General features: G+C 42.2%; 1 protein-coding gene and 1 pseudogene across 1 annotated transcript; both read left to right on the top strand.

Moving 5' to 3' along the window:
- Positions 1-2,887: 2,887 nt before the first annotated feature.
- On the top strand, positions 2,888-3,174 carry LOC122690208 (annotated as a pseudogene).
- A 10,992-nt stretch (positions 3,175-14,166) lies between these two features.
- Positions 14,167-20,350, top strand: LOC122690666 (rhox homeobox family member 1-like). The gene is made up of 3 exons (XM_043897560.1): positions 14,167-14,871; positions 16,428-16,473; positions 20,099-20,350. Exons 1-3 carry the CDS (start codon positions 14,432-14,434, stop codon positions 20,213-20,215), a joined length of 603 nt encoding a protein of 200 aa, XP_043753495.1. The 5' UTR covers positions 14,167-14,431; the 3' UTR covers positions 20,216-20,350.
- Positions 20,351-25,219: the final 4,869 nt, after the last annotated feature.

Below are 25,219 nucleotides of genomic sequence, written 5' to 3'. Positions count from 1 at the left end.
GTCTACAAGAAACCCACCTCAAAACAAGGGACACATACAGACTGAAAGTGAAGGGCTGGAAAAAAATACTTCACACAAACGGAGACCAAAAGAAAGCAGGAGTTGCAATACTCATATCAGATAAAATAGGCTTTAAAATTAAGGCTGTGAAAAGAGACAAAGAAGGACACTACATAATGATCAAAGGATCAATCCAAGCAGAAGATATAACAATTATAAATATATACGCACCAAACATAGGAGCACTGCAATATGTAAGGCAAATGCTAAAGGGAATGAAAGGGGAAATTAACAACAACACCATAATAGTGGGAGACTTTAATACCCCACTCACAACTATGGATATATCAACTAAACAGAAAATTAACAAGGAAACACAAACTTTAAATGACACAATGGACCAGCTAGACCTAATTGATATCTATAGGACATTTCACCCCAAAACAATCAATTTCACCTTTTTCTCAAGTGCACATGGAACCTTCTCCATAATAGATCACATCCTGGGCCATAAATCTGGTCTTGGTAAATTCAAAAAGTTGCAATCATTCCAGTCATCTTTTCTGACCACAATGCAGTAAGATTAGATCTCAATTACAGGAAAAAAACTATTAAAATTCCAACATAAACATATGGAGGATAAATAACATGCTTCTGAATAACCAACAAATCATAGAAGAAATCAAAACAGAAATCAAAATATGCATAGAAACGAATGAAAATGAAAACACAACAACCCAAAACCTATGGGGCACTGTAAAAGCAGTGCTAAGGGGAAGGTTCATAGCATTACAGGCTTACCTCAAGAAACAAGAAAAAAGTCAAATAAATAACCTAGCTCTACACCTAAATCAACTAGAGATGGAAGAAAGGAAGAACCCCAGGGTTAGTAGAAGGAAAGAAATCTTAAAAATTAAGGCAGAAATAAATGCAAAAGAAACAAAAGAGACCATAGCAAAAATCAACAAAGCTAAAAGCTGGTTTTTTGAAAAGATAAACAGAATTGACAAACCGTTAGCAAGAATCATTAAGAAACAAAGGGAGAAGAACCAAATCAACAAAATTAGAAATCAAAATGGAGAGATCACAACAGACAACACTGAAATTCAAAGGACAATAAGAGACTACTACCAGCAGCTCTATGCCAATAAAGTGGAAAACTTGGAAGAAATGGACAAATTCTTAGAAAAGTATAACTTTCCAAAACTGAACCAGGAAGAAACAGAAAATCTTCACAGACCCATCACAAGCACGGAAATTGAAACTGTAATCAGAAATCTTCCAACAAACAAAAGCCCAGGACCAGATGGCTTCACAGCTGAATTCTACCAAAAATTTAAAGAGCTAACACCTATCTTACTCAAACTCTTCCAGAAAATTGCAGAAGAAGGTAAACTTCCACACTCATTCTATGAGGCCACCATCACCCTAATTCCAAAACCTGACAAACATGCCACAAAAAAAGAAAACTACAGGCCAATATCACTGATGAACCTAGATGCAAAAATCCTTAACAAAATTCTAGCAAACAGAATCCAACAACATCTTAAAAAGGTCATACATCATGACCATGTGGGCTTTACCCATCAGCAGATGGATGGATAAGGAAGTTGTGGTACATATACACAATGGAATATTATTCAGCCATTAAAAAGAATTCATTTGAATCAGTTCTAATGAGACGGATGAAACTGGAGCCCATTATACAGAGTGAAGTAAGCCAGAAAGATAAACACCAATACAGTATACTAATGCATATATATGGAATTTTAAAAGATGGTAACGGTAACCCTATATGCAAAACAGAAAAAGAGACACAGATGTACAGAACAGAGTTTTAGACTCTGTGGGAGAAGGCAAGGGTGGGATGTTCTGAGAGAATAGCATTGAAACAAGTATACTATCAAGGGTGAAACAGATCACCAGTCCAGGTTGGATGCATGAGACAAGTGCTCAGGGCTGGTTCACTGGGAGACCCAGAGGGATGGGATGGGGAGGAAGGCAGGAGGGGCGATCAGGATGTGAAACCCATGTAAATCCATGGCTGCTTCATGTCAATGTATGGCAAAAACCATTACAATATTGTAAATTAATTAACCTCCAACTAATAAAAATAAATAAAAAATAAAAATAGAGAAAAAGAAAATAATCCTTAGATATAGAGGACGGAGAGACTGTGTAGGCAGCAACTTTCAAGCAGATATCACAGAACTTTAAGGAAAAACCAGTGAAAATCTTAGCTGAATATTTAGTTTGTAAAATAAAAGTGCTTTCTTAAAAAAAAAAAAAGAAAGCTGTGGTACACATACACAATGGAATATTACTCAGCCATTAAAAAGAATACATTTGAATCAGTTCTAATGAGGTGGATGACACTGGAGCCCATTATACAGAGTGAAGTAAGTCAGAAAGAAAAACACCAATACAGCATACTAACGCATATATATGGAATTTAGAAAGATGGTCACGATAACCCTGTATGTGAGACAGCAAAAGAGACACATATGTATAGAACAGTCTTTTTGGACTCTCTGGGAGAAGGCAAGGGCGGGATGATATGGGAGAATGGCATTGAAACATGTAAATTATCATATTTGAAACGAATTGCTAGTCCAGGTTGGATGCATGATACAGGGTGCTCGGGCCTGGCGCACTGGGATGACCCAGAGGGATGGGATGGGGAGGGAGGTGGGAGGGGGGTTCAGGATGGGGAACACATGTACACCCATGGCAGATTCATGTCAATGTATGGCAAAACCAATACAATATTGTAAAGTAAATAAATAAATAAAAAAAACTGGGGGGGGGGGGGGCGGGGAGAATACAGGGTAGGGCTTTCTTGCTGATCCAGTGGTTAAGACTCCACCTTGCGAGGGTCACGGACAAGATGGTTCCGCCGGTGTAGGTCTCTCCACTCATCAAGCTCGGCCGTTACTCCGCCCTGTTCCTCGGCATGGCCTACGGCGCCAAGCGCTACAATTACCTGAAACCCCGGGCAGAAGAGGAGAGAAGGCTCGCAGCCGAGGAGAAGAAGAAGCAGGATGAGCAGAAGCGCATCGAGCGGGAGCTTGCGGAAGCCCAAGAGGATTACCATATTGAAGTGAGCCTGCCCTTCTCCGGGGCAGTGTGGATGAATAAAGTTTTCTGTGCTCTGTGAAAAAAAAAAAAAAAAAAGAATGCACCTTGCAGTGCAAGGGACACCAGATCGATCTCTGGCCTGGGAAGATCCCACATGCCTCAGGGCAACTGAACCCATGTGCCACAACTACTGAAGCCCATGAGCCCTAGAGCCTGTGCTCCACAAGAGAAGACACTGCAATGAGAAGTGCACACTGCAACTAGAGACTAATCCCGGCTCACTGCAGTGACGAAGACCCTGCACAACCAAAAATAATTATTTTTCAAAAAAGAGAATACAGGGGATAACCCTGGTGGTACAGTGGATAAGAATCTGCCTGCCAATGCATGGGATGTGGGTTCAATCTCTGATCTGAGAGGATTCTACATGCCGCAGGGCAACTAAGCCCGTGTGTGACAACTACTGAAGCCCTAATGCTCTAGGGTCCGAGAGCCACAACTACTGGGCCTGAGTGCTACAACCACTGAAGCCTGTGCACCTAGAGTCCATGCTCCACAACAGGAGAAACCACTACAGTGAGAAGCCTGAGCACCACAACAAACAGTAGCCCCCACTCACCACAACTAGAGAAAGCCTTTCAGGCAGCAACAAAGACCCAAGGCAATCAATAAATAAATACATAAAAATCATTTTTTAAGTATAGGATAAATTTCAATATATTTACATAATACAGGAGGCTGAGTTATGTTTTAATTACTGATAAACAACAAATATATTTCTGGATAAGAATTTCCCATGCAATATAGGAGACATACTAAAATATTGTTTGTTATTTATTTAAAATTTAAATATAAGCCAGGGTTCTGCATTTTATCTGCCAATGCAAGTTTATTTCCCATTGTTCAAGGATGAAGAAGAAAGGGTGAAGGGGGGTGTGTATGCTGCAGGAGAATCTATTAAGACTGGGATTATACCACATACAAAATAAAGAGTATTCTATTTAAATTCTACTTCATTTAACAGAAGAAAAAGAAGCAAAGGAGATGGAAAGAATTACTGAACTTCAAGAAAATGTTCTTGACCACATGAGGGACCAAAAGGGATTCATAAAATTCCCTTTTTCTTCTCCAGCCTGTTGTTACCTTGTCCCTGAGGCATAATGTTTCAGTGGGACCTGGTTCATTACCATGAGACTTCCTGTCCTGGCCACTCATGATGTCTTAGTCCTCACTGGTCAGAAATCTGAGATGAGAACTAGGTAAGCAGAGTGAAGGATCAACTTAGAGAAACTCCCAGGCAGGGGTAGAGAGGAGAGAGCAAAGCAAGTCTGGGAGCAGGACTTACAATGAGAAATAACAGGGCCGAACAGTGGCATCCTATGATTGTTAGCTTTAGGTGTGTTTTCAGTTATATTCTTCTGTTGCAGAAAAATGGAAATTGTTTTAATGTTAGCTTCTCAGGCAAAGGTGGCAAATTGGCAACTGCAGCCCAAGTCTATTCTGCAGACCTGTTTTAGATATTCAGCACACTTTTCAAGAAAATATATTTCAGTTAGTTGCCAACATTTTAAAAATGGAAGGATTCATATAAACATTTTGAGGGACAACTCTGGTGGTCCAATGGTTGAGACTCTGCTCTTCTAATGCAGAGGGCTTGAGTTCGATCCCTGGTCAGGGAGGTAAGAGCCCACATGCCATGTGGCTTGGCCAAAAAATTGAAAAAAAAAAAACTATTAAAATTTTTAAAATGTGGGGCCAATCTTGAAAAACTGGAAAATACCGCAGTCCTGGCCCAACATTCCTGCCCAGCAACACTGCACTGGAAAACAGTGTTCTCCAATTTGCCAGTCACCATGCTTCTTGCTGTTATATTAATATTACCGGCCTGGCTTTGTCAGCATTTGAGTTTGTAACTCTGATTATTTAAAAACATGTTTTTTTATTATGCAAAATGTCAAACATATGTAAAAGCAGAAACAATCTTAGGATGAATCCCAAGTACTCATCACTTGGCGTCAACAATTATTCATAGCCAGTATTGTTTCATCAACACCTTAATCAATGTTCCAACACACTTGCATCTGCCCTGGAATTATTTAAAGGCAAATCTAGACATCACATCATCTCATCTGTAAATATTTCAGTGTGTGTCTCTGAAAGAACCAGAATGTGTGATTCCTAATTGGGCCTTTTTCCATTATGCCACATATTCCACAGGTAATACACCGAGGGGATGAGGATATATTGCAGAGTAACAGTAGTGAACATTTTCAAGGGCTTCTTCTGTGGCTAGACATTGTGCCATGTACTTGTGTACATTATGTCATTTATTCCTCTCTTCAATTCTATGACAAAGATATCACTATTACTCCTATCTTATAGTCTCCACACAGAAGTTCTCCCTCATATATATGCATACATATACCTATGCACATATTTATTTATATTATATATGTATGAGACATTTATATGTTACTTATAAATTATCCATATATATATATATATATTTAATTGTATACATAGACTAGAAGAAGTGATTCAGTTCTATTTTTTTTCCTTTAGAAAATCATGTTCCCTGTGGCAATAGGAAATTTCCAGAAGCTGGAGTTTACATATACCACTTCCCACTCACAAAGACCCAAAGTTCGAAACTTATTCTCCAAACATGGAAAAGGTAGCAAAAACACACAATTTCAGAATGTCTAGGACAAAGATGTGCAAGTCCAGAAGCAGGTTTTAGAATGGCTGCCTCAACAATTTTTTCAAGCTTACTGACCTATATCCTGGCTTCACGCACACACATGCATCTTGCAAATTCCTTTCTGAGGGAAGAAAACCACAAATATCCAGTGTTTGAAGTTGTAGATGAAATGAAATACACCATGTTCCATTCATGCTTGCTTTTTGGGCGGTGGAGAGCAAAGCAGGATCTTAGTTCCCAGACCAGGGATTGAACCCGGCTGGCCCCCTGCAGTAGAAGCACAGAGTCTTAACCACCAGACCCCCAGGGAAATCCTCATGCTTACTTTCAAATATCTATCCCACAACTCTTCACCCCTACTACATTGTTCTGTAATATCCAGATTGTGGCCTTGCTTTAGTAATGTTTTTCTCTCCACATTAAATTTCCCTGGAAGTCCAGTGGTTAGGATTCCACGCTTCCACTGCAAGGGGCATGGGTCTGATTACTGGTCAGGGAACTAAAGATCCCACATAAATAAATAAATTTCAGGGACCCCAAAACTCAGGATTCCAGATAAATGATATTTTTGTTTGTTGTATCACAGCATTGTAAATCAACTATACTTCAATAAAAATTTTTCAAAAAATAAAGAAAATGAGGACAATGATATCTGCTGGGAAAAATACTTTTGCAATTTTTTAAAAATCAAAATTAATTATTATGAACAAATTATCAAAATTTTAAACCAGGACAGGATCTGACCCTTCACTTGACAACTGGCCACACCTTACTCTCCTCACCCTGATCACCACCTTGGTTTGAATCAGACACTGTTTACAAAAATTTAGCATCAAGCCAAAGTGTGGCCACTTGATTCATTTTAATGCTGTGTGAAAATATCTACCCTGGTGCCAGGAAGAATTGCCTCCACTCTAGTGCCCAAGGACAATTTTTTATATAAAATTTATATAATTTATTTAAAATATTTTAAAATTCTTTTGAGGCTGACAAGATTTATTAAAGACATTCTCTTCCTGCAGCTCAATCCCAGAAAAATAAATGACCCAATCAAAAATGGGCCAAAGAACTAAACACATGTTTCTCCAAAGAAGACATACAGATGGCTAACAAACACATGAAAAGATGCTCAACATCGCTCATTATCAGAGAAATGCAAATCAAAACCTCAATGAGGTACCATTACACGCCAGTTAGAATGGCTGCTATCCAAAAGTCCACAAGCAATAAATGCTGGAGAGGGTGTGGAGAAAAGGGAACCCTCCTACACTGTTGGTGGGAATGCAAGCTAATACAGCCACTATGGAAAACAGTGTGGAGATTCCTTAAAAAACTGGAAATAGAACTGCCATATGACCCAGCAATCCCACTGCTGGGCATACACACCGAGGAAACCAGATCTGAAAGAGACACATGTACCCCAATGTTAATCACAACACTGTTTATAATAGCCAGGACATGGAAGCAACCTAGATGCCCATCAGCAGATGAATGGATAAGGAAGCTGTGGTACATATACACCATGGAATATTACTCAGCCATTAAAAAGAATTCATTTGAATCAGTTCTAATGAGATGGATGAAACTGGAGCCTATTATACAGAGTGAAGTAAGCCAGAAAGATAAACACCAATACAGTATACTAACACATATATATGGAATTTTAAAAGATGGTAATGATAACCCTATATGCAAAACAGAAAAAGAGACACAGATGTACAGAACAGACTTTTGGACTCTGTGGGAGAAGGCAAGGGTGGGATGTTCTGAGAGAATAGCATCAAAACATGTATATTATCTATGATGAAACAGATCACCAGCCCAGGTTGGATGCATGAGACAAGTGCTCAGGGCTGGTGCACTGGGAAGACCCAGAGGGATGGGATGGAGAGGGAGGTGGGAGGGGGGATCGGGATGGGGAACACATGTAAATCCTTGGCTGATTCATGTTAATGTATGGCAAAAACCACTACAATATTGTAAAGTAATTAGCCTCCAACGAATAAAAATAAATGGAAAAATAAATAAATAAATAAAAATAAAGACATTCTCTTTAAAGTATTTCTTGGGAATTCCCTGGCGGTTAGGATTTCACATTCTCATTGCAGAGGGCCTAGGTTCAGTCCCTGGTGGGGGAACTAAGATCCCACAAGCTGGGCGGTGCGGCCCAAAAATTAACCAAATACGCACTTCTTATCAGTGGCCTTAAGACCCCCTAGTTGGCCTTTGGCTCAGAAAAGGACGAAAGAAGCTCTAGGAGAAAGAATGAGTCTTGGGCCCTGCCAGTGCTCCCCGGAAGGTGGGCGCCGTCAGAGTGGACCACTTACTTTGGAACTTGTCCAAGCGGGTTGTAAAACGCTCTTCCGCTCCTGTTGTTGGCAACGGAACGTGAGTGGCGCAGTAGAGGGACTGCTGCCTGTTCCCAGGCTCCGGGGGCTTCAGCCCAGCGCCCTCAGGGTGCTCCTTGTCCGTGGGGCCAGGAGCTCCTGCGCCGTTTGAGGCCGTTGCGGCTGCTCTTAGATTCCGACTGTATTTCTGCCGTCTCGTCTTTCCTGCAGATCACTGGATTACAGGAGGAATTGTATCCGGAAAGGAGGAAAGGCACCTAGATCAGGGCACTGGATGCTAGGGTTCAAGGGCAGGAGCAGGCATGCGAGCCCTGAGCTGAGAGCAGCAGAGGCAGGAGCTCTGCGTCCTGTCCCCTCCCTGCCCTAGGGAAAAGTCGTTCCCTGGAGTTCTGAAAAGCGCCGGTCACCGTCCAGGCACTGACCGTGCACTTCTTCCCAGAGCTCCGGGACGCGCATCCGGTTTCATCTCGGCTGCACTGGCTGGGAGTCCCCTGTGCTCAGGGCTGTGGATGGAGACTCCGTGCTGAGTCCTCAGGCAGTGCCTGGTCACTCCAGAGGTGTAAGCAGAAGCCAAGTGGGGGGGGTCTCTTGGGGTGTTTGGTCTCAGTAGGCAGAGTGTCGACCTCAGGTTCAGCCTCAGGCTTATATATTCTAAAGAATTTTATATTATTTTACACCATGCTCACCTGTTCACAGACTAGTATTGTTACATAAGCAAAAAGTAAACTTCTCTCTTATTTGCATCTTATAAATTTTGAGGTCTGTTACAGCAATTAGCCGACATTAAATGATGTAAACGTTTTTTAAAAAGAATTTTATTTTATATAATATAAATATAATTCATATATAAATATTTAAGTGAAAGTCACTCAGTCATGTCTGACTCTTTGTGACCCCATGGACTGTAGCCCTCCAGGCTCCTCCGTCCATGGAATTTTCCAGCCTAGAATACTAGAGTGGGTTGCCATTCCCTTCTCCAGGGGGATCTTCCCCACCCAGGGATCAAACCGAGGCCTCTGGCATTGCAGGCAGATTCTTTACTGTCTGAGCCACCGAGGAAGCCCCACAGTATGGGACACATGCTAGGAGCAGCACTCAGCCACTCTCTATTACACCCAAACATTATTTTATAACTTATCAACAACTTAGTGTTGTTGTTGTTATGCAGTCTGTCAGTTGTGTCTGACTCTTTGCGGCCCCATGGACTGTATCCCGCCAGGCTCCTCTGTCCATAGGATTTCCCAGGCAAGAATACTGGAGTGGGTTACATTCCCTTCCCCAGGAGATCTTCCCCACACAGGGATCAAACCCAGGTCTCCTGCATTGCAGGTGGATTCTTTACCATAGTTATATAATTATCAAACTATTTAAATATATATGTTTTCAATATCTATATAAATTAAAATATAGATATAAAATATGGTATATTGATATAATTTCATTTTATAAATATTTTATACATTATTTATATATATTTATAAAATATAATTTAAAAATTTTTGAGACTGACAAGATTTATTAACAACATTCTCTTTATAACATATCTTATCAATGCACTATGTGTGTGTATATATATATACACACACATATATATATCAGGCTTCCCAGGTGGCTCAGTGGTAAAGAGTCCTGCTGCCAATGCAGGAGACGTGGGTTCCATCTGTGGGTCGGGAAGATCCCCTGGAGGAGGAAAATGGCTCCAGTATTCTTGCCTGGAGAATCCCATGGACGGAGGAAACTTGCAGGCTACATACAGTTCATAGGGGTCACAAAGAGTCAGACATAACTGAGCACATATGCACAAAATTTTACAAAGCCATCAGAAGGTTTCTGATCCAGAAGTCCTGAGTTTAGAAAGTAGAAGGGTGTGTGGGGCAGTGTGTGCATGTGCACTGAATGGGGCTCTGAATGAATATTGGAGCTCAGACTTGGTGGGGTCTCTGCCCAGAAGAAGGGGGTCTACTTGATTTTACAAGCTGATTTGGGCACACAGAGGAAAGAGGGGGAGATTTCATTCTAGTCTTGGAGAAGTTTGGAGGTGACTTTCAACCCAGCTCTCCATACCTTACAGCCAGTAATCCTAAAGAAAGGTGAAAGTGTTAGTCGCTCAGTCGTGTCTGACTCTTTGTGACCACATGGACTGTAGCCCACTAGGATCCTCTGTCCATTGGATTTTCCAGGCAAGAATACTGGAGTGGGTTGTCGTTCCCTTCTCCAGGGGGATCTTCCCAACCCAGGGATCAAACCCAGGTCTCCTGCATTATAGGCAGATTCTTTACTGCCTGAGCCACCAGGGAAGCCCTAGTAATCCTAAAAGAGATAGTAACTAAATAGAAATGATTTGTTGGAGCCTGCTTGCTTTGAGTATTTGCAGTGATGCTGAAATCAAAGCCCTCATGCTACCTGGAGCTTTGAGAGCAGGATCTTGGGGTGGGGTTTGTCCAGCACTCTGGGTGTTCAGATGTACTCTGCCAGAAACCAAATGCACCCCTTGAGAAAGTCCAAGTGCCCAGAGTTTTGGTGATGAATCCATGTCAGAGTACAACTGTAAACCCCTGCCTGGTGCTTAGTATCCCCAAGAATGCTTACATGGGGTCCTTCCCAATTAATACTGTAATGAGGAAAAATGAGCTAATATTTGGAAAGCACTTAGAACAATGCCTTGTGCATAGTAAGCACTACCCAAGGTTAGTGTGCCCATTTTGTGCCCATTTTCAAAGATTTATCACTTTGGACAAAAGGTATTTTAGTGGTGTATGTGGGACAGTGTTAATAGGATTATAGAAAAGGAAATAGTTTGCTGTGATCCTAGATGGATAGAATTGTGGAATTTCAAGTCCACCTGGACAATTCCTAAGAACTAATCTTTTGTAAACATCTGATCTGGCTCAATGTCCAGAAAAATAAGGGACTTGTCCAATACTCAGAACTGGTTGATTCTTAGCCTAGGCCTTCTGATGTTCTGAAAGCCTCATCTTTGATTAAGTAGTGATAGAAGCCTTTAAATAAGTTAGAAGAACCTTCAGGGGAAAATAAACACTGGGCAGAATCTGCTAGTTTGAGACTGATTACCTTTGACTAGGCAAGAGAGACCCATTCTGTTGGCAAAATGGAATGCTGTTAAGACAAGCAAAGGGCTTTGAGCACAGGATTAGGCCCTAGGGAGAAAAAAGGTGAAGAGGGGCAATGTAGGGAGATTCACAGTGAGGGCATACTGGCTTTAAGCCTCCACTCACGATTCAGGATATCAGGAAGCTTAGTCTATGTGGGCCTCTTTCTGCATAATACAGATTCATAATTACACAGTCTCCCCTACCCCTGCCCCCAGTAAGCCAAATCCCAAAGAAAAACCCTAGAGTCTGTAGACGTGGAGACACTTTCTAAGGGTGGACAACTTATATACCCTTTATTTTGGGGAAGACAGTATGTACTCTGAAGTGCTGTTCTATTCTTTTTTAAACTTTCTGCATATATTTACAGATATTAGTTATTTGTTTGGTTTTTTTTTTTAAGTTTTTGGCACATTAAATGGAGAAGCAGGGACTTCCCCAGTGGTCCAGTGGCTAAGACTTTGTGCTTCTAAGGCAGGAGGCTCAGGTTCGGATCCCTAGTGGGGAAATGATCAAAGATCCCACATGCTGCAGCTAAGAGTTTATATGCCGAAATTAAAAGATCCTGCATGCTGCAATGAAGATGGAGAATCCTGCATGTGGCAACTAAGACCCAGTGCAGCCAAATAAATAAATATTAAAAAAAAAATAAAATAGTGTTTTAAGAAATAAAAAATAAATAGAGAGGCAGACCAGTTGAGTCAGTGGCTCGCCAGAGACAATGCTGGAGACTGCAGTTTTCATGGTGATTCAGAGCAGAGAAAGGCCCCTGCCCTTTGCAGCATCCAGGGCATCAGCACACCAGGACTTGACCACTTGCCCCATTAACTGACTGACACCCACTGGGCTAAATGTGATCCTTGGGTTCTATCCTCAGTTAAGAAAGAGGAAGGAGGAAAAAAAATGAGATGGGGGGAAGAAAAGAAAATAGGAAGAAATACACATTGTGGGGAGAAAAAAACACCACCAGTAATGTAAAGGAGGCAATCAGGAGAGCAGGGCCAAAGCCTGACTTGCCATGTGTTGTGGGCCAGGCATGCACCTGTCTGACTCTTAGCTTCCTCGCCTAACCTCCTATGTGGGGCCCTCGTTAAAAAAATATAAAAGTGATTGAAGTAGGAAATGTGTGGTCATTCGTGAAGTTTTATTATTCCCACCTCTATTGATCCTCACAACACCTCGTTTCACTTGGTAGTTATAATTGTTATCCTCGTTTTAAAGATACTTGAACCAAGGCAAAGAATAAGCAGCTCACCAGATTAGCCAGGTTGCCTGTGAATGAACAAAGCTAGGGTTTAGATGCATGCAGTCATTCTGGCTCCAGAGCCGTTGCTTTCATAAATTGGTTCCATCAGATCATGATTCCCATCTACCTTTGCTTAGAATGCAGCTCCATTTCTAATTTTTAATTTAAAAATTAACATTATATTAAATTTAACTTTAAAATTTTAAATAAAAATATTACCATGACTGTAGGGCAATAGTTATCTGGGATACATGGGTGACTGGAGGTTAGATAACACTGGAGGACACCTTCAGCCCTGGAGGAGGGCATGGTAACCCACTCCAGTATTCTTGCCTGGATAATCCCATGGACAGAGGACCCTGGCAGGGCTACAGTCCATAGGGTGGCAAAGAGTCAGACATGACTGAAGGGACTTAGCATGCACACCCCCTGAAGTGTCACAGATGTCCTAGCTAGTCTAATGCAAACTATGAGGAGAATCTGTGTAGGTCTCTCATGTAATAACTGCTCCAAGGCCAAAAATTCATCACAGAGAATCTAGCCAAGAGATGAGGAGGCCTGCATAATCCAGCAAGAGTTAGTCTGAGGATGGAATATCTTGGTTAAAGTCAGGGAGGCTGTAGGATTGCCATCCTTTGACGTCTTTTTTAAAGTAAATTGTTCAATCGCCCTCTTTTAGATGATTTCTTAGCCATCCTCCAGAAACATGAGGCAGGGGCCACTTATTTATCAGGCACAGTAAATGAGGTGCTTAAGCCCTGTGATCCCACAAAAACAATTAAATTTCGTTCATAAAAGGATGCTGAAGACAATGGTGGTTGTGACGGTAAAAAGAAGATAAATCATATATGATACTAAGCATAGGGCCCATTATGAGAAGCTATTTTGAATATTAAGGATATTAACAGCTCCCAGGGCATCTACAAAACACAACTTGAAGGAGAACCATAGAGTTCTCAATCTGACCTGGATCTCTTTTATTTGACAATAAATAAAATGTAATTTTGTCCTAAGCAAGAGATTGGAATGCTATTCCTAGTGAAACGGAGGAGGGAAGGGGGAAATTCACCTGGGTTCACAATAGGAGCTCAGCACAGGACAGATTGAATTTGTGCAGAAGACCTGCACCAGAGCCGCTGAGCCGGAGCACAGCAACAGATGCGTACTGCACTGTGCTGTTCTAAGCCCGTGCAAGGCAAACGTTCTTGGATACACTAAGCCCGGGGCTGTGGTGCACACCTGCACTCTGATGTGCATACATTGCTAAAACCCTGGAGTGCTTGAATTTTCTCAACTGTAGGGAGTTTCTTGCAGAGCTTATCTGTCCCAGAATCCTTTGCAGTCCAGCTGCGAGATCTTGCTCGCAACAACGGCAGGAACATGGTGTGCTCTGGAGACGCTCAGAGCAAGCAGTACCCTAGTTAATTGTTTCACCTTAATCACTAGCCCGTGGCATGTGCAAGCTGCCAAATATGAAAGGTTGGACCCTGTAACAGTCTGCAAACTTTCCCACAAGGGCTCCGGCCGTTACTGTGAGATCTCATGACTCCCACCCTTCCCCTACTCCTCCCCTCAAAATCAACTTGCATTACCCAGGATAGCCCCTTCCTCAGGGTGGACACTCTGCAAGTGGGGAGTAGTGAACTGAACTGTAAACCAAAGCCCCAATTCCACAATACCCATGCCCCCACGAGCACACTGCTATCCCTGGGTGTCTCCATTTTGGGGGCCACGCCCCAGTCACTTTCGCGCCTAAGCAAATCCCACCCCCAGTGACTCCCGGTCAAAAGAGAGCCAATAGCGATCGTTCAAGGTGGAGCGCGGAGTGGGGGGTGAACCCAGCCCAAACCGTTATATACTGTACCACGCCCAAGCCCGAGCGCCAGTCTCGGGCTCTCTGCCTTCAGCAGAGTTCCTCGAGGCAGCGAGCTTCCACGGCGCACCAGCCATGGAGTCTCTGGCCGGGGACCACCAGTGTGGGCCCTACTGCCTGAGAGCTTGCACTTTGGATGTGAGACCTGAATTTGAGCAGGATCAAGGGCCAGAAGGCAGAGAAGGCTACTTGGTCCAAGGAGGTCGTCTGGCCTTCGTGGGTGGCGTGAATTACGTCAACCTCCTCAGCCTAGGCTACTGGAACCAAGAAGCCGTCTGGAACCACCAGGGTCGCCATGGTGGCCAGGAGCCGGAGCAGCAGCCTGCTGAGGAGCCAGCTGAGGAGCCAGCTGAGGGGCCACCCGAGGAGCCAGGCTTAGCGGCGGCTGTCGTCCAGGCGCAGCAGCAGGTGGGCCCGCCGCGCCGTCGTAGACAGCACAGGAAGTTCACGGCCATGCAGCTGCGGGAGCTGGAGGAGCTCTTCCAGGAGACCGAGTACCCGGACCTTCTCACCAGGTACGTGGCGGGCTCTGGGAGCGCTGGGTCCCAGTGGGTTTGGGCTCATTTCCAGCCTCCTCTATCCCTCTGTCGGGGCTGTTCCTTCCCTTCCAAAGCCACAAAATCAACCTGTACCCCGGGATGGGGGTGGGGGTAGGAATGCCTTAGTTACGTGGATTCGGTTTGGAAAGTGGTCCGTGGTGGTGGTGGTTTTTTAAACTGTGGAAAAATGTCTGTAGCCATAAGATTTACTGTTTTAACATTTTAAGTGTCCAGTTCATTAGTGTTAAGGATATTAATATCGTTGGGCAAGCAAGCTGCAGAATTTTTTAACTTGCAAAACTAAAACTGGATGTGGAAGGCAAGCCACCACCCCCCTCCCCCACCCCGTCGAGCCCCTGAGGACCACGTTTCTTTCTACTTTCTCTTTATATGAATTTCACTCCTCTGGGTGCTTCATATAAGTGGAGTTGTACAATGTTTGTCTTGTTGTAATTGGTTTATTTCACCTAGTATAATGTCCTCAGTATTCATCCATGTTGGAGCTGTTTTTTTATTGGAGTTCTGTTTTTTTATTATTAGCCGTCTTATTGAATGTGAAGTGGTATCTCACTGTGATGTTGATCTGCATTTCCCTGTTGATTAGTGATGTTGAACGTCTTCTAATGTGCTTATTCAAATCTTTTAACCATTTTATGCTTTATAAAACTAATATATTTATTTCTGAATTTTTATTGTAGTAAAATACACATAAAATTTGCTATCTTACCATTTAAAAATTTTCATTTATATATCTTTGAACTTGGTTTTAGTTGCATAGGACTTTTCTCTAAAGGTGGAGTCAGGGGGGTGGGGGAGGGCACTACTCTCCAGTTGCAGTTCGCGGGCTTTTCGTTGGCGCAGGTTTTTTCGTGGCGCAGGTTTTTTCATTGCGCAGGTTTTTTCGTTGCGCAGGTTTTTTCATTGCGCGGGCTTTTTTCACTTCCGTGGTGCGGAGCGTGGGCTAGGGCGCCCCCTGGCTTCTTTTACTGCGGAGCATGCGCTAGGGCGCCCCCTGGCTTCTTTTACGGCGGAGCGTGGGCTAGGGCGCCCCCTGGCTTCAGTAGCTTGCAGCACCTGAGCTTCAGTTCCTTCAGCTCCGAGGCTTTAAGAGCACAGACTCGGTAGTTGTGGTGGCCCAGCTTGGTTGCTCCGTAGCATGTGGGATCTTCCCTGATCAGGGATCAAATCCATTTCTCCTGCATTGGCAGGCGGAGTCTTTACCACTAAGCCACGAAGGAAACCCCTTTACCATTTTTAAGCATACACTTCCATGATATTAAAATAAGTACATTCTTATTGTGCAACTATCACCATGAAACCACCTCCAGAATGCTTTTCCTCTTGCAAAACTGGAACTCTGAACCCATTACATAGGAACAGCCTATTCCCCCCTTCTCCCAGTCCCTGATAACTGCTATTCTTTCAGAGAGGTCTTGGGAGAATACAAATTTTAAAACAAGCATAAAACATATCTATATATTTCATTTTGTCTATAACTCAAATACTAAACACTTGTGTTTTTCTCTCCTCAGAAGGGAGATTGCGAGACGCTTGGGTGTGACTGACACCAGAGTGCAGGTCAGTAAGCCTGAAAAAAACTTTTTCTAAAATTGACTTGGGGATTTGAACACCTTGTCCTGAATACTCTCAATACTCTCATGTTGTCTTTTTTATGTCGGCAAATAAGTCTTGATTTTAGTAGTCTTTGTGGGTAGCAAACTCCAGATTATACATATTTCCTGATACCAGAGGGAACATGATTTCCTAAAGGAAGAGAAACAACGAAATGCTTTCCCTAATCTGTATATAAAATTTAAATATATATATATATTTACAAACATAGATATGTATATCTATATACATGTATATGTGTATATTTAGTAAGGTTCAACTCCTAACAGTGGTATCCTCTAGGGAGCACTTCTGTGTGGAGTCATGTTGGGGCTCAGACTGACTTTGGAAGTATTCAAATTAATATACAGAGGAGCAGGTTGTAAGAGGGTTCAATTGTACTAAATTATTTAAAAGCAGGCATAAACTCTTTGCTAAATGAGTGAATTGATAAATATCAGGGTGAGGGAGTAATTATCCACAGAACACACTATGTGAGTGACTAATAAATGCTGAGACTGATAGGGGAAGATAGTTTAAAAGTCTAATTGACTGGCCCTCCTTCTTTTGTTTTTAAGTGTTTGGGATGGCAGTATAGAGTGGCAGCCCTAAATTTTAATTTTCTAGAATACTTGGATGTGTCAATCTGAAAGCATTGCTAGAATAGTCACATTAAGATGAGAATGGGGGGAAAGTTTGCAAACTTTGGAAATTTGTCTAAAGAATAAAACAGCAAAAAGAATAATATTGAATTAATATTAATTGACCCAAGAAGTATGAAAAGGTTAGAGAAGAAATACAGATACTACACAAATTCAACATTATGAATCTACTAAATGTATAAGTGAGTATTCTCTTGAGGAATTTCTAACATCTAAGGATGTTTTTCCCATTTTGGTAGGACTATTTTTTTAATTAATTTATTTTAATTGGAGGCTAATTACTTTACAATATTGTGGTGGTTTTTGCCACACATCGACATGAATCAGCCATGGGTGTACATGTGTCCCACCATCCTGAACCTCCACCCCCCCCCCAGCCTTCTGTATTGTCCCAGAGCATGCGCTTTGAGTGCCCTGCTTCATGCATCAAACTTGCACTGGTCATCTATTTTGCATATGGTAATACACATGTTTCAATGCTAGTCTCTCATGTCATCCTACACTCGCCTTCTCCTTGGTGGGACTATTTTGAAGAGGCAAGTTTTATGGAATTTGTTTAGTGAGGGGTGGGTGGCCCTCATGTCAGGGTAGATTCCTAGCTATATTAATTTCAAACACTTTTCATTCCCTCAGGCAGTGATAACTAATTTGTAGGTCTTGAGATCAAAAGGTGACCAAAAAACACCATAATTTTTATCAAAGCTTTATTTGCCCAAAAAGAAAAGAAAATCAGGACGAGAGTTGATTAGCTTTGCCACAGAGCGCATGCGCGAGCCAGGGATCGGCGCTGCAGAGCTGGTGGCGGGGTGTCTGAAAAGCAGCCCAACAGTCAGCCTCTTGAGTATCGGCATCCTAATGCCCCAACCTGGGCCCACAGGCCTGGCTCAGGTCGGAAAGGTTAGAAGGAGGTTAGGAAGACTTTCTCAAGTTGCCCAGGCATTTGTAGAAGAAAAGAAAAACTTAAAGTTTAGTGATTTGCTTTCTCCCTCACCAGATTTACATGGTCCTCTTTTGGTGGTATTCTGAAGAGAATATGACAAACAATATGACAAACAAATCAGGGGAAAACTTAATATTCTCATCTATTTCCAAACCATACAGCATGAATTTTCAGTAATACACAATTTTCTACCTTTCACTTGCAAATAGAGCTATTTTGTGAAACCAGTATTGGAAATACAGACCTAATTTGAGCCTAGGACACAACCAGCTTTGGGCTTTGATTCTGTTTACAGAGATTTGACCACTGGTGGTACATTTAGAGCCCCTCCCTGCTCAAAATGAGCCCTGTTACACCAGCCTGGTTTAGACTATCCATGCAGCAGAGAGACTGCAAATCCTAAGAGGGAAGAATGAAAATGAGGTCTCAGGAAGGGAAAGAGGGCCCTTTGGGTCACTTAAACTTTACAGTTTGGGAACTTTCAAAAGGATTGAAATACAGTGTCAACCCCCATTAACTAGGACATTGAGAGACAGTGAAGTCTGACAGTTTTGTTGGTTTGTTTGCAAAAATAGTAGACAGACTTAATTTTCAACTAGCCCTCCAACAGTAGTTCTCCTCCCCAAAGCAACCATTCTTTGCTTCATATAAATCTTATTTTTTAGTTTTTATTGGAGTAGAGTTGATTTACATTGTTGTGTTAGTTTCAGGTGTACAGCAAAGTGGTTTCGTATAAATCTTAACAGAAGTATTCAATGCATATAAAGGCAATTATGTGTATATTCTTTAAAAAATATAAATGATAGTATCCTATACACACACTGTTCTTCACATTAATAATATAGCTTGCTTAGAGAGTGTTCCATGTTGATAAAAAAATCTATATTAATATATAATGGGCAGATATTTAGGGAGGAGCCATTTAATCATCCCTTGCTCTCATTGTTGTCCACTATCTTCCAAAAATGCCTGTTTCACCTTCTTGCCTTAAGAATAAGGGATGGGATTGGGACCTCCTGGTTGAGTTGCAGCGCCTAGGATAACCTGCCATGCTGGACACCTGCGGCTCCAGTCCAGGATCCTGGAACTCTAGCCAGAGCAGAATGAGCTGCCTTGGTCCCGAGCCCAGGAAGGTTTGTAGGGTGGGGTAGGTTGGAACATGCAGAATTGACAACGGTGACCATGGTATGCCTCTTTCCCCTACACTCTTGGGTGGCCTAAGGTTTTCAAGGGTCTTTGTTAACTTGGGTTGAGTTGATCTCAACTTAACACTACAGGCTAAAATATCAAGGCAGTGTCCAGAGCTTCAGCAACTCTCATTTCCTGGTGACACAAGTCACAACCCACCCTGGGCTCCTTTGCCAGACCACCTTTCTAACTCTCAAGACCTTTCAGAGGACTAATGACCTCTTAGACATCCATCTGTTTAAAAATCCAACAAGTTCCTTCCTATTAATTATTTACTTCATACCAAAGATAGGCTTTTCAAATAGGGAGCTGTTCCCCTCAGTATGACCTTAAACAGATCCACTACTTACCATGCCTAAATCCACCCCCAAAAAGATGACCCTCTCCCTAGTGAGGACAGGGCAGGAGGTAGCCAGATGGCTGAAGATCAGCTGTCAGAATAGAGACCATTCTTTATCCTGTTACTGGGCATTTTATCAATAGCAAGGACCCAGTACAATGATTCATAAACTAAACCTGCATCCAATACTTGGGAAAAAATTAGAATATGAAAATTTCATGGAGAGAGATAAAAATAATAAGCTTATGCCAGAACTGGGCCCACAGCAGAGCTCATTAAGAATGAGCTGAAAAGAGGGGGGTGGTGGTTTAATTTTCCTGAGGTACCTTAGTAAGAAGGAAATAGCATCTCCTAATGCCCTTGGAAATCTCAATGTCATATAAAGTTGCAAGCTGTGTTTTTTGTATTATGACATTAACTGTTCAATACCCTAAACCAATCTTTTCTCCCCTCTGATTGTAGGTTTGGTTTAAGAATAGGCGAGCCAAGAATCGGAGAAATGAGAGAGCAGCCGTGGTTCAAGCTCCAACACCTGCTGCCATGAGGCGCCTTTACTTCTTCCTGATGGATGTGCCCTAAGATCTCGTCCGGGTTCTGGAGCCATACTGGAGATGGGTTCTTCTGGTGCCACTGACACCTGGGCTGCCCATGCTGCCCATGCCACCCATACCTCCTCTGTTCTTGTATTAGCAATAAAGAGACATGTTCTCAATATATTTGACTCTGTGTATCAAATGGGGCCAGTGGGTTATGTGTGAAAATTGTTAAGGAAATGCCATTTCAACAGAATGACAAGGTGACCTCCTTCCATGAGGTGACATCCTGGAATCACTACTAGTAGGTCCTGTGTATGTTGCAGAAGTTTCCCAAGCACGCATGGTGAGTTTGCACTGACCCATATATTCTCCTCCATCTCTCTCATCACCCCCACTCTTATCCCCACCCTGCCCCTTTGGGACCACATACATATGCACAATGGGTTGGGGTGAGTCCCTAGTGTGAGAACAGTGTGTTTCCAGACAGGGATGAGCTCCATTCATGCTGACAAGTTCAAGCTGAACACTGGAATCGTAAGGCCATCTTCCCTTAGGAGGCTGCTTGCAAGGATTCGTGGGAAGGTGATAGCCAAGCATTCATCCCACGTGCTCCAAATTCTGTTCACTGTTCTCTCTAGGGAGAAGATGGGGGAATAGGAGTCCTTCTGGCACACAGATTCTGCTGCTTCAAAAGAAACATAAGAGACTTCATCAGGCCAGAAAAAGGCACTTCTCCCTTTTTTCCCCTCTACCCACCAGCCTGGGTATATTCTTCACTCTTCACACCAGCATATTCTATATTCTTCACACCAGCATATTTTTCACTTTCCCAGCTCCGTTCAGTTCAGTCGCTCAGTCGTGTCCAACTCTGCAACCCCATGAACCGTAGCACTCCAGGCCTCGCTGTCCATCACCAACTCCCGGAGTCCACCCAAACCCATGTCCATTGAGTCGGTGATGCCATCCAACCATCTCATCCTCTGTCATCCCCTTCTCCTCCCGCCCTCAATCTTTCCCAGCATCAGGGTCTTTTCAAATGAGTCAGCTCTTCGCATCAGGTGGCCAAAGTATTGGAGTTTCAGCTGCAACATGAGTCCTTGAATGTCATCACCCAGGACTGATCTCCTTTAGGATGGACTGGTTGGATCTCCTTGCAGTCCAAGGGACTCTCGAGAGCCTTCTCCAACACCACAGTTCAAAAGCATCAATTCTTCAGCACTCAGCTTTCTTTATAGTCCAACTCTCACATCCATACATGACTACTGGAAAAACCATAGCCTTGACTAGACAGACCTTTGTTAACAAAGTAATGTCTCTGCTTTTTAATATGCTGTCTAGGTTGGTCATAACTTTCCTTCCAAGGAATAAGTGTCTTAATTTCATGGCTGCAATCACCATCTGCAGTGATTTTGGAGCCCACAAAAATAAAATCAGCCACTGTTTCCACTGTTTCCTCATCTACTTGCCATGAAGTGATGGGACCGGATGCCATGATCTTAGTTTTCTAAATGTTGAGCTTTAAGCCAACTTTTTCACTCTCCTCTTTCACTTTCATCAAGAGGCTCTTTAGTTCTTCTTCACTTTCTGCCATAAGGGTGGTGTCATCTGCATATCTGAGGTTACTGATATTTCTCCCGACAATCTTGATTCCAGCTTGTTCTTCCTCCAGCCCAGCATTTCTCATGATGTACTATCACAACTTCAAATTTATTTTGTCACCTTCAACATCCAATTTCTGCTCTTAACCACTAAAAGGGAACCTCTTGGTTTAATGGTGCTCCAAGCAAAAATAAGCAGATGTTTTCCCAAGCAGTGCTCCAGAATAATCATTCTTTGCAAAGAAACAGTCATGCCTTTGCTTTATTCATATTGTTTCCCTTGTGTGAAATGACTAGGGTAAGAAAAAAAGTAAATTTAGGAGAGTGAAAACCAGGCCTACTTTTCAAAAAGCATTTATTTCCTCTCAACTGAACCCTTCTTGTTGAGTAATCTTTAGTAATGTGAGGCTCCTTAAATGAAGTTTGATATTAAAAGTGATTAAAAATTGCAGTGACTACAGATAAGGTGCCGTAGTTACATCAGATTTCCTTTCATGGAAGTTAATCAAAGACCAGTTTCACAGCACTTCTGTGCTCACACACGAAGGAGACTGTTTTCTCAGGAAAGCGTACACTCTTTACCACAGTGTCCACTAATTTCAGGGGCTTCCCAGGTGGCTCAGTGGTAAAGAATCCACCTGCCAATGCAGGAGATGCAAAAGAAGTGGGTTCGATCCCTGGGTCGGGAAGATCCCCTGGAGAAGGAAATGTCAGCCCACTACAGTATTCTTGCCTGGAGAATCCCGTGGACAGAGGAGCCTGGCGGGCTACAGTTCATGACTGAGCTGTAAGGACATGAGCTCTATAGGACATAACTGAGTGACTAAACAAGCACTAATTTTTATTCCATCTTACCACTTCTCTCACTTGTGAGTGTCAAATGTCACAAAGTGGTTGTCATGTCAGGCTTCCACAGAGAGGATGTTACTGCTACCCAGAGACACCAGGACTTGTTGGGAGTGGGAGAAATTCGAGAATGTTCCCATGTATGCCCACTGTCATTCTCACCAGATGATTTTGAAATAAAAAATTCTTATTTCTTAGTATTGACCACTATCCTTTTTAAAATTTTTTTAATATTTATATTTATATGGCTGCACCAGGTCTTAGTTGCAGCATGCTGGATCTTGGTTCCCTGACCAGGGATCGAACCCCAGCTCCCTGCACTGGGAGTGTGGCGTCTTAGTCACCAGACTGCCAGGGAAGTCCCACCACTGTCCTTTTTTAAACATTAGGTTTCTTAGTACTTTAAGGACCCTCAAACTACAGGGCCTGTACAAGAAAGCTTCAGGACACTGTCAGACCCACTCCTAAGCCCTTCTCCACTCTGGCTACAGTGGAAAGGACCACATTCAGCCTTTCCAACCCGCGACTGAAAGCCAGAGAATACTCAGCACATATCCTCCAGTCAACCCTCACAGCAAGTCTGATACACACAAAGAACTTTTTTTTTTTTTTTAATGCTCAGGCTGCCTGGGAAAAACAAACAAAAAAAAGGGAATATCTATCCTGTAAGTGCTGGTATCTTCATTATACACTTTTACTATTATTTTGGGGGGCAGTGGAGTACACAGAATCTTAGTTCCATTACCAGGGATCGAATCCATGCCCCCTATAGTGGAAGTGTGGAGTCTTAACCAATGAAAAACCAGTGAAGTCTCCATTCTTTTTTAAAACATGTCTCTACTTCTTTCAGATGCCAGATGAATTAAGGCAGAGAGGTGGCATGAGGCATAAGAAATCAACAAAACAGGGACTTCCCTAGTGGTCCACTGGCTAAGATTCTGAGCTCCTGGTGCAGGAGGCCCCAGGTTCAATCCTGGTCGGGGAAGTAGATCCCACAAGCCCCAACTAAGAGTTTGCTTGCCACCACTAAAGATTCCACATGCCAAAACTAAGACCTGGTACAGCCAAATAAATAAATATATCTTTAAAAAGAAAAGAAATAAAAAATAAAATGAAAAACAAAAAAAAACAAAAAAAGAAAGAAATAAGCAAAACATTGCTGTAGCTAATAATTTACCCTTAGTCTAGGTTTGCCAAGAGATAGATCTTCTAAAATTAATCCCCAAATTTAATTAGTGCCCCAAAAAGAATTTCTCTCAAGGTACATTTCAAATATCCCAAAGACATAGATCAGAAATCAATTATTCTGACATAAGAAATAACCTGGATTAATAATAAAAAATCTTTAGAAACTGGCTACCAACAACTACAGAGAACTGAGGTAGGTTGTCTTTGCAGATGTTCATTTTGGCTAAAAAGTTGTATATAAGCATCATCTTATAAGGAGTGCAGTAGATTCAGCCTATTACAATAGCAATAATTTCTAGATGTAGTGTTGCTTTCTAAAATTTTCCACAATGAAGAATACATGCCAGTGAACTTTCAAAATAGTAAGGTTGGTGATCGAATGAAAGTGAGAGTCACTCCGACATAAATCACAGCAAGATCCTCTATGACCCACCTCCCAGAATATTGGAAATAAAAGCAAAACTAAACAAATGGGACCTAATGAAACTTAAAAGCTTTTGCACTACAAAGGAAACTATAAGTAAGGTGAAAAGACAGCCCTCAGATTGGGAGAAAATAATAGCAAATGAAGAAACAGACAAAGGATTAATCTCAAAAATATACAAGCAACTCCTGAAGCTCAATTCCAGAAAAATAAATGACCCAATCAAAAAATGGGCCAAAGAAATAAACAGACATTTCTCCAAAGAAGACATACAGGTGGCTAACAAACACATGAAAAGATGCTCAACATCACTCACTATCAGAGAAATGCAAATCAAAACCACAATGAGGTACCATTACACGCCAGTCAGGATGGCTGCTATCCAAAAGTCTACAAGCAATAAATGCTGGAGAGGGTGTGGAGAAAAGGGAACCCTCTTACACTGTTGGTGGGAATGCAAACTAGTACAGCCACTATGGAAAACAGTGTGGAGATTTCTTAAAAAACTGGAAATAGACCTGCCATATGACCCAGCAGTACCACTTCTGGACATACACACTGAGGAAACCAGATCTGAAAGAGACACGTGCACCCCAATGTTCATCGCAGCACTGTTTATAATAGCCAGGACATGGAAGCAACCTAGATGCCCATCAGCAGATGAATGGATAAGGAAGCTGTGGTACATATACACCATGGAATATTACACAGCGGTTAAAAAGAATTCATCTGAATCAGTCCTAATGAGATGGATGAAACTGGAGCCCCTTATACAGAGTGAAGTAAGCCAGAAAGATAAAGAACATTACAGCATACTAACACATATATATGGAATTTAGAAAGAGGGTAACGATAACCCTATATGCAAAACAGAAAAAGAGACACAGAAATACAGAACAGACTTTTGAACTCTGTGGGAGAATGTGAGGGTGGGATATTTCAAAAGAACAGCATGTATACTATCTATGGTGAAACAGGTCACCAGCCCAGG

The sequence above is a fragment of the Cervus elaphus genome, chromosome X (genome assembly GCF_910594005.1).
Source record: "Cervus elaphus chromosome X, mCerEla1.1, whole genome shotgun sequence".
NCBI classification, from domain to species: domain Eukaryota; kingdom Metazoa; phylum Chordata; class Mammalia; order Artiodactyla; family Cervidae; genus Cervus; species Cervus elaphus.
The sequence above is the reverse complement of the archived record's forward strand: the minus strand, read 5'-3'. Positions and strand labels throughout refer to the sequence as shown.

What these genes read in the sequence shown, in the direction of transcription:
- LOC122690666 (XM_043897560.1), top strand. Translation starts at nt 14,432, where the DNA reads ATGGAGTCTCTGGCCGGGGACCACCAGTGTGGGCCCTACTGCCTGAGA. An exon ending in TACCCGGACCTTCTCACCAG is followed by an intron (nt 14,872 to 16,427) that starts GTACGTGGCGGG and finishes TTCTCTCCTCAG; the next exon opens with AAGGGAGATTGCGAGACGCT. An exon ending in TGACTGACACCAGAGTGCAG is followed by an intron (nt 16,474 to 20,098) that starts GTCAGTAAGCCT and finishes CTCTGATTGTAG; the next exon opens with GTTTGGTTTAAGAATAGGCG.